The sequence below is a fragment of the Asterias amurensis genome, chromosome 16, assembly GCF_032118995.1.
Source record: "Asterias amurensis chromosome 16, ASM3211899v1".
NCBI classification, from domain to species: domain Eukaryota; kingdom Metazoa; phylum Echinodermata; class Asteroidea; order Forcipulatida; family Asteriidae; genus Asterias; species Asterias amurensis.
Window position 1 is genome coordinate 13,412,344 of NC_092663.1, and position 14,973 is coordinate 13,427,316.

At 38.6% G+C, this 14,973-nt stretch overlaps 1 protein-coding gene across 3 annotated transcripts; it reads left to right on the top strand.

Moving 5' to 3' along the window:
* Window positions 1-518: 518 nt before the first annotated feature.
* LOC139948708 (aladin-like) lies at window positions 519-13,186 on the top strand. Of its 3 annotated transcripts, none has more exons than XM_071946974.1 (12): window positions 519-538; window positions 2,280-2,417; window positions 3,267-3,453; window positions 4,038-4,129; window positions 4,570-4,715; window positions 5,163-5,306; window positions 5,510-5,630; window positions 5,917-6,041; window positions 7,965-8,198; window positions 8,556-8,693; window positions 9,572-9,656; window positions 10,804-13,186. In XM_071946974.1, the coding sequence occupies exons 2-12, from the start codon at window positions 2,289-2,291 to the stop codon at window positions 10,948-10,950; spliced, it is 1,548 nt and encodes a 515-aa protein (XP_071803075.1). In that variant the 5' UTR covers window positions 519-538; window positions 2,280-2,288; the 3' UTR covers window positions 10,951-13,186. The 3 variants fall into 3 exon arrangements, with proteins under 3 accessions (XP_071803075.1, XP_071803074.1, XP_071803073.1); XM_071946973.1 differs by lacking the exon at window positions 519-538 and adding an exon at window positions 545-700; XM_071946972.1 differs by lacking the exon at window positions 519-538 and adding an exon at window positions 545-686.
* The last annotated feature ends 1,787 nt before the right edge of the window (window positions 13,187-14,973 follow it).

A 14,973-nucleotide genomic window follows, 5' to 3' on the forward strand; every position in this document is an offset into this window, starting at 1 on the left:
GCTATGCATCGTGGGACGTAAAAATGTCATTTTTGACGATGTTTTTTAAAAAGGAAATGCAAGCATTATGAATGTATATTGAGTGTGTGGAGAAAGTTTTGGTAGTGTAGTACAAAAGAAACTTTAGTTATTGCTGGCTAACGGTCAGTTTCACCTATCAACGCTGATTTGAAAAACGTGTAACGTTAGGGAGGCCCAACATATTAGACCCCTATAAGGATCACGGGGGAGCCTTATAGTTTCTAGATGCATAAGGTACGTTGTCTAACCCAAAACGAGGTGGGTACAGCCACTGCAAGTAGTGGTGGACGTGCGAAATAGCTTCATTTTGGGTTAGAATTATGACGCCATGCATAAATATTGAGAGAGGCGTATAACACCCTCACCCACATTTCGAAATATTTGTGTAAAGGATTTTTATATCCTAGCCTTCGCGCGGCACCCCGCTAGTGTACATTATGTATGGTATGGTGTATGCTGGTACTCAGTTATTTTTGCATTGGCTTAACACAGCGACGTGAAGAGTACCAGTTATGTAGTGAGTAGAGTAGAGTAGAATCCTACTCGTACATGTACCGTAGGAAATCTGTTCACATATCTTGCACCAATTGCTTCGCGCAAAATGTGTGTTGCTTGAAACGTAGCGCAACGTCAAAAGCCGTAAAGTCAAGTGGTATTTGCTGCCGGTAAGAGAAACTTGGTATGACTTTTCTTCCAATACCTTGCAGTTTGTTTGAAGTACAAGTTATTTATCTCTATTGATTTTGATCAATCTAAACTGCATGGACGTGGCCGTGGCCATGGGTGTTTTGTTGTGGGTATTCGTAATCGTTGTTAACTTAGCCTACTGGCTGGGTTGTTGTACAGTGCCAGTGGTTTATGGGGCGCCGTCTGTCAATTAATTGTTTGGCATTTTTAAGGCATGTTTTTACCATGGTTTATAGCAATTAGATGTAAACCATAGAAAGTGTTGCCAAATCCTTTTTATGGTTTACATACCAGTAGTATTTTGTGTGTGTAAGTTTATGGTTAACAAACCAGACCATGAACATGCAACAAACATTTATAAATCATGGTTCATAAACCATGGAAATTTTACGCATCTTTAAAACATGGTTTATAAACCAGAAAAAAATGAAGCATCAAATTCATGGTTTATAAATCATGGTTTATAAACCATGAAAATTGGGTCATCTTAAAAACATGGTTTATAAACCATGAAAATTTAAGCACGAAAATCATGGTTTATAAACCATAAAAATAGAAGCACGAAAATCATGGTTTAAAAATTATGGTTTATAAACCATAAAAATTGAGGCATTTAAAAAACAAGGTTTATAAACCATAAAAAATGAAACATGAAAATCATGCCTTAAAAATGCCAAACAATTAATTGACAGACGGCGCCCCATAGTGGTTGTGCATTTCCAGAAAAGTTGTGTTTGCTGTTTTTTTTGTAAAGCCCTGTTTTAATTTTAGTGTCAAGCAAATATTGTCAAAATCTCAGATATTTATGTAAAACATTCCATATAATTTGTTCACAATGTATTTATTAAAAGTAAACAAAAAATGGGGGAGTTTTGAATCATTCTTGGGTTTGGGGTTAGCATTTTTGTGGTCAGTTGTGTTGAGGTGTTGAGAAAGGAAAGTCAAATTGTTCTACACACAAAAGTTTAAAATACTTCAGATGCAGATGAAGAGGCCCTTCCAACCAACTATTTTTGATGCAGTTGATACTCCTGGAATTTTCCTCTGAAACTCCTAAAAATAAAAGCTAACTAAAAACAAATTCATAAATGATACAAAAATTTACAAGTTGTATTAAACTTTAAAGTAATTAGGGCCTAATGAGTATTTTTGTCGTTCAGATCTCGTCTTTAAACAAATAATTATAGTTAAAGACCTCTCATATAACGAGGGGGTCTATGTATGTTTATCACTTGACGCGGACCTGTGAAAATAAACCCAGTAACTACTGGGGCGCCGTACTCCATTTTTTCACAATTTTGTCATTCTCGGTCGTACTCCTTTTTTCAAAATTTTGTCATTGAAAATGACAATGTTTTGAGAAATAAAGAATACAGCGTCGGCCCAGTTACTGGGTCTACTGTGAAGTATACAGGGACAGGGAGAGACAGTCTGTGCAGTGCTCATGCAATGAATTTGGAGCACCTTTTGCATCGTTTTTCATTTGCTTGTTTTAAGTAAAAACTTACCAAGCAGGATTCGAATCTGCAAATTCAAAATTAATGTTCTCTTTTGTGTTCTCCTTTTGACAGACGACAGTCATGTGTACTCTAGCTGATGGTCCCCCACCCCCAAGAGAAGGTTTTGTCACAGTGTGTGAATTCAACAGTGACCTACACACAGCGCTTGCAGGGGAGTCCGATTTGAGTAAATATACACCAGGGATGCAGGTTTGTTTCAACACTCAATACTAAGGGTGTCATCATCATGACCGAGTGGATAAGAGCACCGAACACAAGCTCTAGTGTTTTGGTTCAGCAGAGTTTGGGTTCTAGTCCCGGTCATGACACTTGTGTCCCTGAGCAGGACACTTTTAAACGTTGCTTCTCTTCACCCAGGGGTAAATGGTTACCTCAGAGGGCAGAGATGGTTCTTGCGATTGAGTAGCTTAGTATTGCAATTTGTTGCACAGGCTGTGTACTCTACAGAGAGCTGAGAATGAGATGGTTTAAGAAATTAATTAAATGGCCCATTAACCAGGGGTAATGATGTTGGAAGCGCTTTGAGACGCCTTTCGGGTGTGTAAAGTGCTATGTAAACAAACTGATTATTATTATTATTATCAGACAACTACATTGGATTCCTGTTTCAAGGAGAATCATTTTTGTAAATTTTATTGGAACATTCAAGCAATGACCAGAGGCATCGTAGCTCTTGCATTTCACACCTATAGACGATGTGACCTGTGACATCACATGTTTACAAAAGAGCCACAGAGCCTGGACTTCCTGCATGCACGATTTGTACACAGCTCAATGGAAGAAAACATAAAATATTTTATGGAGATTGCACTGTCTAATTCTTATCAACTTTAGATATGATGGAAGGGTGCACATCTCAAAACTTGTCCAGCTTTAAATTTCACAACTCTTGGTTTTATGTGGAAATTATGACACAAAACATAAACTTTCCCATAGGACCAGTGTAGTAGGTGTAGTATCTTGCCTGCCAGAATACTCAAAGTATGTACAAGGTCACACTTATTGTGAACAAAGTCTATTGTTACTTTCCTTTGCTAGGGTTTGGTGTATCCCAAAGTCACCCTTGCTGTTGAGACATTATCATCATTAGCTATAGAAGAGGATGCTCGGTCGGCCTTCCTACCATGCAATGCACATATCTCCATATGGAAGAAAGCTTGGTATGCATGCAAGGAGCATGGTACGTGTGGTATGCTGGAGGAGTTAGCCAATAGCAAGACAGAAGGTAACCCTTTTTATCCAATCAACTTGAAGTACTGTCATTATTATTATTTTTTCAGCATTGTTTTCCAAAGTTTTGAGCTTCTAACTACCTAAAGTGAATTTCAAAGGTTCTTTGAATAAAACCCATGCAAATAATTGCATCTCGCTAGAGTTTGAGAAGACTTGGGTCATTTCCATGTCAAATCTGATCACAAATTCTCATAAACCTGATTTGTGTTTCAGGGTCAACAAAATAGACTTTTCTTGCCACTGGCTGAATAATGTGCTTGGCTTATCTTTTTATATATTTTTTTTATGCAAGTCGCCCGACACACATTGCCTGAAGGCCACTCCAAGGTGTGGGCTACAATTTTGTTTTGTTTTAGAGGCCATTGCCACCTACTCCTAGGGCTGAAACAGTTCATACGGAATAGGCTTGGTATCATTAATCCGAACCCACCTGTACTTTTCTTAGCTACATATGTAGGATGTTGGTTTTGATTGGATTGATGACAAATTTCTTCTACTATGCACTAACATGTATGTATAAACTGTTGGGTATGGCTAAGCCCAATGATTACATTTGTTTTTGTGTTTTACGTACAGCATCTTGGATGGTTTCATCAATTGCATGTGGTTGCCTAGCAGCCATCAGATGGGCTAACTCACTACATGGGTCCCTCTACCCTCATCTTGTAGTAAGTAGAACATTTCTGGTAGGCTATCAGTTGCCTAGGTAGCCATCAGGGCCTAATTTCATAGAGCTGGTAAGCACAAATATTTGCTTAGCATGAAATTTCGTCCTTGATAAAAACAAGATGACTAACCAAATTTCCATTTGTTAGGTATTGCTTGCTACTGGTAATCAGCTGTTGTTTAATTATAAATCCTGTTAAATCATGTGGAAAGTTGGTGGGTAATCCTGTTTTTTATCAAGGAAGAAATTTCATGCTTAGCAACTTTTTTGTGCTTAGAAGCTCTGTGAAATTGGGCCCAGATATGATATTTCATTCCATGGGTCCCTCTAAATTCTGAGGTTTCAAACATACTTCTTTTTAAAAAGCTTGTAAAGAAAGTAAGATCATGTGAAATATAACCATGTTTGTTGTCAACAATGTGCTGTTTCTATTGTCTGCAGTTATCCAGTGAAGATATGGTGTCAGTGTTTAGTCCAACACGTGACTGGCAAGACTCCGCTATTCGAGCACTAGCTTGGCATCCACACACCAACAAATGTGCAGTAGCCTGGAAGGATGATGTGGTCAGAGTGTTTACAGCCAACAGGTATTTAGCAATTAATACATTTAAGATTTTCCACCTTTTACTACCACTAGTGGGTGACTTTGCAGATTTACCAGATAAATTTCTGTTGTATATGTCAGAGTTTGATTATTACTCGGGTGGGATTCAACCCCCACGACCTTTGCTACTCTAGAGAAGTGTCTTACCAACTAGACCTACGAGATTGCCTGGAAGCTAGAGCAGGCCTCCGTTGCCCCTGGTCTTGGCCTTGGTGCCCTTCAAAAGTTTCCTATTGACTTTCCAATGGAAGTGCACTTTGCAAAATGAAAATGGCCTTGCCCTTGCCCTTTCAACATGTTAAAAAATGATATACCTGGCCTTTAGAGGCAGTTTGAATCCTAGACGTACATTACAGTTCAATCTTTTAATTAATAATAATAACAAAACTTATGACATGCCCATATCCACATGTTTGAATTCTTTTTTCAGTGACGTTGTTCCCACATTGAAGCATCGTTTTCAACGTGTTGTGGCATTCTTGGCATGGAAGCCTTTATCTGCGTCTGTTCTGGCTGTTGCTTGTCAAACATGTATAATGATATGGAATGTAGACCCTAAATCCCTATCCACAAGGTAAGTCGAATACAGGGCCAAACTTCGTGGTTCAGCTTACTGCAGAATTCTGTGCTTACTGTCTTTTTAATTTTGCCTTTAGGTCGACAAAAGCCAAACAAAGAGTCTTTGTCAAAAGCTAAATGACAACACAACAAACATGAACAGTTAACTAAGTTTAATCAATAAACTTGTTAACCAATGTTTGTTTTCTGATTATTCAGACCATCAGCAAGTTGTGCTCAAGTATTGAGTCAGAATGGTCACGGTCCGATTACTAGTCTAGCCTGGGATCCTAGAGGTAGAATGCTGGTCTCTGCTTCTCCTAGTGATACAGCTATGCAGGTAAGTAGCTCAGTCTAGGCCATTAGGGCAACAAAAGATGGATAGTAGGATTGGAAACTTTGCCGGGTGGAAGTATAACTAAGAGAGGTTTTCAGTAACATGTGAACATTGCTTTTTGAGTAGCTAGATTCTGAAAATAACAGGTTGTTAACGACTCAACGTTTCAATCAGTGCTTTTCTCATGAAGACGATCAGAGCATACTGATTGAATCGTTGAGTTGTTAACCATCGGATCCTTTTAGAACCAACACCACTCAAAAAGTTTTTTTATTGATTTGTACAAAAGGTATGGGATGTGCCAAGAGAAACGTGTGTGACTTTGAGAAGAAGTGGAGGAGGGGGAGTGTCTTTACTCAGATGGTCTCCTGATAATACTAAGCTGTTTACTGCTACCCCATCTGAGATGTTCAGGTAGGTCATAAGTGTAGTTGTTTGATTCTACGGGGTGGAGGAGGGGGCATGTCTTTACTCAGATGGTCTCCTGATAGTACTAAGCTGTTTACTGCTACCCCATCTGAGATGTTCAGGTAGGTCATAAGTGTAGTTGTCTGATTCTACGGTGCGGAGGAGGGGGCATGTCTTTACTCGGATGGTCTCATGATAGATTTTTCAGACATTCTGGAGGGCATCAAGTTGGCTCAGTCGATTCTCTCCCTGCCTTTCACCTCTGTGAAAACCCGTCCAAATCACAACTCAAACCTGGAGCTTTGCATGTTGATTGCGTTTTCAGTCCCTACCTGGTTCCATGGGTTTTCCCCCGTTTTGGGTTTTCCTCCCACATGTAAAACTGAACATTTTTTCTTGTTTCCTGTTCACCATCTTGTTATTTGTGCTTGTGCTATTGGGTGTGTAATGAAATAAATAGAATAAAAATTACCAATATGAACAGCATCTTCAATGCTTGTTCTCTTAGTTCTTCTCTGTGGAAGTGTCGTGGCCGAGATGTTAAGAGCATCGAATTCAAACTCTGGTGTTTCTGATCTCCAGAGTTTGGGTTCGAATCCCCAGTCGTGACATGTGTGTCCTTTAAAAGCAAGACACTTAACCATTGCTTGGTCCTTCGGAAGGGACATAAAGCCGTTAGTCCCATGTGTTGTGTATCGCATGTAAAAGAACCCAGTGCACTTTTCAAAAAAGAGAAGGGGTTCGCCATGGTGTTCCTGGCTGTGGCTACTGTATGCGCCGTAGCACCTTGTAAACCCTTACAAGTTGCTAAATAATTGGGTCTCAAAATTCATCACTGCAATAACCTATCTTTCTAAAAATGTGTATATACTCAGTTGAGTACCTTGTTTGGTAGATACGTGCGCTTATTATATATATTATTATTCTCTTCGCGATAGTTAATAGTGATAATGATAATAGCTGCTTCTTCTATAGCTGTCATATCCATCACTTACTGAAGCTCAAGGCGCTTCAACATTCAGTATTTTCCTGGAAGGTATGTGGGACTAAGTATTTGAATTATGAGACCTACTCCTTTTACATAGCACCATGTACTGGTTTACAAGGTGCTGTGGCGCAATATGCTGCCAATCAAACCATACACCGGGGCGAACCCCTTTTCTTTTTGATAAAGTGCACTGGGTTCTTTTGCGTGCGTTACACAGAACATTGGACCAATGGCTGAAGTTTTTGAATTATGAGACCTACTCCTTTTACATAGCACCATGTACTGGTTTGCAAGGTGCTGTGGCGCAATATGCTGCCAATCAAACCAGACACCTGGGTGAATCCCTTCTCTTTTTGATAAGTGCACCTTTTACATAGCACCATGTACTGGTTTACAAGGTGCTGTGGCGCAATATGCTGCCAATCAAACCAGACACCTGAGTGAATCCCTTCGCTTTTTCGTAAGTGCACTGGGTTATTTTATGTGCATTACACAAAACACTGGACCAATGGCTGTATGACCACCACAAAAAATAGTTGTATTAGTAGTTGTTAGTAATTCAAATTTTGTGTCCAGTGGGGTGTCGTGGCCGAGCGGTTAAGAGCACCGAATTCAAGCTCTGCTGATTCTGTTCAGCAGTGTGTGGGTTCGAATCCCGGTCGTGACACTTGTGTCCCTGAGCAAGACACTTCACCATTATTGCTTCTCTCCACCCAGGGGTAAATGGGGACCTGTGAGGGCAGAGATGGTTATTGTGATTGATTTAGCCGAGTAGCGCATTTGTTGCACGAGGCTGTATACTCCCCAGGGAGCTGAGATGGTTTAAGGAGTGAATTAAGGCCCAGTGACCAGGGGTAATAATTTGAAGCGCTTTGAGACACCCATTCGGGAGTGAAAAAGCGCTATATAAACTCAAATATTATTATTATTATTGTTTCTAGAGTTTGGGAGACAAGAACTTGGACCTGTGAGAAGTGGACAGGTCTATCCGGTCGTTGCCAAGCAGCTTGTTGGAGCCCAGACAGCAAGACGCTGCTATTCTGTACTGAGAATAAACCCATCATATACGCCTTGGGTTTCAATGAGACTGGTGATGTGATTGGAGGAGCTCGGGCTGCTATTACCTGCGGTGATCTATCAGAAGTTACCATAGACTGTGATCAGCAGCAGATCAGGTAGGATATTTTGTGCACACAGGGATATGATTTCACTGCTTTTGACCGGAAATTCAAGAGTTCTATTAGTGGCAAATTTTCAACTGTGAATGTGATAATTGTCTTTCAATTATCTTTCAAGACTATCGAAGTAGACTTGCACACAAACACAATTGAAATAGATCTCCTTGGAGTTCTTGTTCAACTCTGCTCTTGTAAAATAAGTTCTGGTCCAGTCAAAATTTTGTGCTACAAGCCTGCAGTCCTGTAGAATTTTCCCCTCAAATTTGAGCTGTGATTTTAAAGATTTTTTTTTCCACAGGAAGTGCCCTTGACAATTGAAATCACCCCATACTTTCTTTGTTGAATACCTTGTAGTGTTGGAGGCTTGATTCAGGACCTTGCATGGGATCCTAATGGAGAGAGATTAGCCGTCTTATTCAAGTCGACTGAATCAAATAATCTCATTGCGTTATTCAATACAAGACTGGAACCTGTCTTAGAACTCATTCCAAGGTAGGTACAATATGAACCCATGCTGTCTCAGTTTTTCTCTAAGGGCCGTGTCTCACGAGGCAATTTACAGGCAACCAGAATCTCCAAGAAGAGAATCTATTTACATTTGAGTGATCACATATTATTCTTAGGGATCGTGAGACATGTTTGAAAAATTAGTTATGTGCCACCAGAGGGTCCCGTAGCATGCACTGCAGTCAGTTGCCTCCAAAATGTCCGACTACTACTTTAGCTTTAATGGATCAAGGGGACTTCTCGTTACATGTATTTTTTTTCCAATATTAATTGGTTTATTTCATAAAAACAACATTGAAACAAATGTACGGTATGGCAGCCAGTTGAATTGCACTGGTACAATACATAAAATTATAAATTTCACTAACGCGAAGTGAGATCTTAATTGGTCTCAACGTTTCGACAACCTTGCTCTTGTCATCGTCAGGAGACTGACAGTATTAAAGGAACACGTTGCCTTGGATCGGTCGAGTTGGTCTTTGAAAAGCGTTCTATAACCGTTTGTTATAAAATCGGTATGGTTAGAAAGATGTTGTAAAAGTAGAATACAATGATCTACACAAATATGCCTCGAAATTGCGTGGTTTTCGTGTTAGCTCGTCGACAAACACGGTCGGCCATTTATGGGGGTCAAAAACTTGACTCCCATAAATGGCCGACCATGTTAGTCCGCGACGTAAAATGAAAACCGTACAATGTTGAGTGCTACTTGTGTGGATCATTGTATTCTACTTTTAAAACATCTTTCTAACCATATGCATTTCATAACAAACGGTTTCAAACGCTTTTCATAGACCAACTCGTCCGATCCAAGGCAACGTGTTCCTTTAATAATGATACTTTATTGTTATTGGTTTTTGTAGTGGTTTTGTGCGAGGCGAGCCTGGTGATATCCCACAGCTGGTATCCTTCCAACCAAACTTCCAACATGGATCACTCCTTACAGTGGTAGGTACATCAAGATAATAAAATATAAAAGTGGTATGCATTCCTGAGAGATTTTTCCCTAAAATGAATCTCTAATAGTGGTCAGTATAGGAACCATCTTCACATGTAGAATGCCTGCAGACTCAATGCAGAAACACTAAGAAATCTTCCAATGATTGTTTAAACAAACAGATCAAATTCAAAGTCCTTCTTGTTTTGAAGTCAGAAATAGTCTAGCTCCTCTTTATCTTCAGAACCTTATTTCTAATAACAACCACAGTTCTCGCAATTTACATTCTTTTACTTTCCACTTGTAGTTGTCCTCTGCACCCCGCACTTATACACGTTATGGCCATTGAGCATTCACAGTCAGTGCACAAACACTATGGAACAATCTTCCTCTTCACATCAATCAGGCATCATCTCTTGAATACTTTTAAGCCATGTTAAAAACTCACTTGCTTTTATTCCAAGTGACTTTAAGTTGATTTTATTCGTTGATGCTCTTGTACAGCACTTTGAAACTTTTCTAAAAGACGCTTTATAAACATTTGTGATTATTATGTTATTAAATTCGGTTGGATGGGGGAGGAATAAAAAAACCTCAAACTTTTTGGAGTGGCTGGGGGCAGAAGATTTTAGTTTCAAGACACACATTTCTGTTGAGGAATACCAAAATGGGAAACCAGTCTCAAACAGTGCACATGACAATGGACTAGAACACAAGTACCCAGAAAAACATCCATTACACAGAGAAAGCTCATCCAAGATCTTCTCATTTATAGAAGGGTGTCGTGGCCGAGCGGACAAGATCACCGAACTCAAGCTCTGGTTCAGCAGAGCGTTGGTTTGAATCCCGGTCCTGACACTTGTGTCCCTGAGCAAGACACTTAACTATAGTTGCTTCTCTCTACCCAGGGTTAAATGGGTACCTGTGAGGGCAGAGATGGTTCTTGTGATTGACTTAGCCGAGTAGCGCATATTAATGTTGCACAGGCTGTATCCTCCCCAGGGAGCTGAGATGGTTTAAGGAAAGAGTTAAGGCCCAGTGACCAGAGGTAATAATGTGGGAAGCGCTTTGAGATTTCTTTGGGTGTGAAAAGCGCTATATAAAAACTGATTATTATTATTTATAATTCACACTTTAACTTTCAATTTTTCTTTCTAGTGCTGGCATACTGGTAAGGTATCCTTTATACCACTGATGTACATACCAACCAAGTCACTACAGGACAACTCTACATCACCATACAACTATGCAGGCGCCAACACACCATTCTCACAAGAGCTGTTCACACAGAATGAACCACGGTGAGGTTCTCTAAGTTGGATTGATTTCTCTATGCACGAAAGGTAGCTTCCATGTACAAAACAACCTAAGCACAGGAAAATCTTGCTTAGTAAAAACAGTACACTAGCCAACATTTCATAAAGTTTACACTGTTGTGACTGGTGCCCCACTCATTTTGTGCTCAGCAGAGAAATTTGTCAAGCAGTATTTTCTGCTAAACACCTTTATGAAATTGGGCCAAGAACTGGGGCCAATTTCATAGAGCTGCTTAACGGCTGATACTGTGCAATTTCCATTTCATCGCTCTGCTATTTACCGTTTAGCACATGAAAAAGCTTGCTAACCTTCCTGTGCTTACTGCACAAAAATGCACCAAAGCAAATTCATGGTGAGCGCGCAAGATGGCCGCCTTGCCAACTTATGAAATACACTAACACCTTTCTTAGCAGAGTTTTCTGCTACCTGATGAAGAGCAAAGTGACTAAGATTGAAAATTTACATGACTTGCTGTCAAGGAAGACTCTAATGGCGTTTGAAATGCAGTGGAGCGAATGAAGATTATAAAATGGTTCACATAATTGTAAAAACTCGAAACCAATTTTGAAAATTTCCACTTTCTGTATTGGACAGACAGTGCCTAAACCAAAGGCCGACTCAGAACCTAAGCTCTGGTTTCAAATTTGACTCTGGCTTTGGCTCCTCACTGTGGGAGGCCGGGCCTAGGCATAAGCTGGAATTAATCCATGCAAATGCATTTAAAGGAGATAGTTTTAATAATTACAAGGTACCAAAACACATAATCTGACACATTGTTTAAATTTCTTGTATTGTTTATTCCCGATAAGCGAATGTTTTCAGAATCAAAGTCGAGACTGTAGGAAAAAAATGTATATGTTACAATGAAGAAGCAATTATTTTATTTTGACATCACTTGAAAATAGGTAAACATGTATGAAATGAATGATGTTAACTTCAAATGCAAACTGAAATAAACGAATCGAGTTTCAGATCAGAAAATAATAATAACGATAAAACTTTTGGCAGGTTAGCACATTTTACTTGGTCTACAGTAAAAAAATTCTATTGAATGCTGGGTGGTGTAAATTTCACCTAAAACTACCCCGCCACTGCCCAAAAAGCAAATTTTGCTTGACTTTTAAATGCTGTTACCGTGTACCATGTACATTGTGACCACAAAATATTTCACAGACCTTTGACGATCATAAAAGCGCCAAAGATTGTGGTTGTTTTGTCTTCCTAAAAATGATCCTTCAATAACCTCAAGTTATACATTTGAAACATTACAGCATGCAAAATAAAGAAGTTATGCCTCTTTTGGATTATCAGGTGTTTTTAAAATGAAAGGTGTATGAAAATAAGTCCTGTCACACAAAGCAATTTTGACAGGCAACTTCAAAGCAACCAACTGCACTACAAGGCAGCATAAGAGAGTCTTGACTATTCCTTGACTCATCCTAGGCATGATATTTGTCCTACTTCAGTCCATCTCCCCGATTTTTGGGGCCTTTTGGAAAAATCCTGAGTACTGTGATTAAAGCCATTGGACACTTTTGGTAAACAGTATTGTCCAAAGGCCCAAACTTTGTGTATCAGAACTTGTATAAAATAACATGTAGAAATGTAGGCTCAATCGGTCATCGGAGTCGGGAGAAAATAACGGGAGAACCCAACCTTGTTTCCGCATGTTCCGTCGTGTCATGACATGTGTTTAAAAAAAATCTGTTATTCTCGATATTGAGAATTGATAATTGTTTTAATGTTTTGTCAAAAAGTAAAGCATTTCATGGAATAATATTACAAGGGAAGTCTTTCATCATTACCTTATTTGTTAATCTGTGAACTTTAATTTTTGTTTTCTGTTCCGAAAGTGTCTAATGGCTTTAAACAGCCTGAAGTTTTTATTACAACCTACACCATATTTTTTTTCTCCAAGGACTCAAAGAAATAATTTACTTATAAGTAAATTGTTTCTTTGTGGAGTTGCCATTTCCTTGTCTTCTGTTAATTGCCTCAAGTGACATGACCTTAGCAGTCCTCTCTATAAAGTCAATCAAACAAATCTCTGATACTTCCTTCCTGAATGAAGTCAAGGTTTACAATCTAATGAAGTCATTCCAGAAGACAAATTGCAAATATGATTGTTTTATATAAAATTGAATTACCTGATTGCATTTACTGCGAAGGATTTTCTTGAGACTTGCAACGAGATGTTTTATCTTCTTAAAAAACTCACACTGCAGCGACAATGAAAACAATAACGATCACGTCGCAAAGAGAACGCATTTTATTGGTTGAATTGCTCCTTGCAGAATGCGCACACGCTCATACAACCAATAGAATGTGTTGTGACCGTTTTTCATTTTAGTCGTAGTCGAAAATGCTTTCAAATGGTCTATGAATGGTGGATGCCACAAGTATTGGATTGGACTGAGGCCAAGTTAAATTACATTAAAAATGCTATTCAAGAGTTTGGAGTTGGAGAGCAGGGCCCAATTTCACAGAGCTGCTTAAAGCACAAAAAGAAGCTACACACTACAAAATTATGCCTACCAGCCAAATTACCATGCCACATGTACAACTTGTGACTAGTATCCAGCTCATATCTGCTAAGCATATATTTGGCAGGTAGTTTTGTGTGCTTAAGCAGCTCTTTGAAATATAGCCCTGGTTATAAACACCTGACAAACACGACTGAGGTGTCTGAATGCAAAATTCCTTTAATTAACCCAAAAGCAAAATAAAACAAATTATCCAACGGGATCTTTTGGAAAACCAGACAAAAAATGATAAACAACCCTTCTCTTTAAAAAATACAACAAAACTGTCCAATTGTCCAGTTAAAGAAAGTGAATAGATTTTGAAGATCTTGATATAATATAAAAAAAAAATAAAACATTCCTAATAAAGATTTAATAGATAGAAAGTTGCATAATAACAATGCTTTCAAATGTACAAAATACAATCCTGGAAGGAAACCACCATAAAATGGTTAGGATGGTAGAACTCTTTTTATACTCGCATAAATTTGGCAAAGAATAAAATACTATCATTATGTAAACTCAGCCTTGACATATCTGTTTTTATTCTAAGCTAACAGGCACTTTAGTATAGTTGTAATTCAGCTGGAACACATGTCTTTTTGGCAGCAGTTGAGTTTATTTCTACAAAAATATGTAAATTTGTCCACAACAATATCTATTGAATTTTAACAATGTGTAGTGTTAACACTGACACCCAGAACAGAGATATTGACAAAATAGGGACTCTGCCAACACTCAAGCTATTTTAAAGCTCAGCTGCTAGAGCATTGGCGTGAAACCCGGAGGTCGCAGGGTTAAATCCTGACCTTGTTAATTTGTCTTTGTTTACAAACATAAAATGTTAGGGAACAAACAAAAATTAAACTAAAGAGCTTCTTATTATACCAACCTCCATGATTAATTGGTTAAGACAAATTCTTGCATACATGTATGGTTATCAAAATCAAAGTATAGCTTGGTTTTAATAACAAATACTTTCTGCATGCACTTAAAAAAAAAAAGTTTGGGGGGGATTGACATACTACTCTAAAATTTGGAATGTTGAGAACAATCAAGGCAATGAGAGAAACATGCATCTATAGTTTTTAATTTACAAAGTTACTCTTTTCAAAGAAATATCTAAATATAGAAGAATTTATCTTTAAAATTTACCAAAAGATTAATTTATGAGTAGTTTATTATAAAACCTGAGGTCAGAAAAATAATCACACACCATAAGGATGGAAGTGACAATGCATATAAAATGGATTTATCAAATACCTGATGAGTGACTATCATGTTCATCTGTACAATCACACTATATTAATTCTTTCTGTGAATAAGGGAATAAAAGGGTAGCGACGAGTTCTTCAACTGCCAGCAGGGTCATGGCCGTGGGATAAAGGCCATCGCCTTCCCGGCTCGGGCATTTATCCCACAGCCACGACCCTGCAAGGTTTTAAACCACAGTTTAAGAACGAGTCACTACTCTTGTATTCCCATTCAA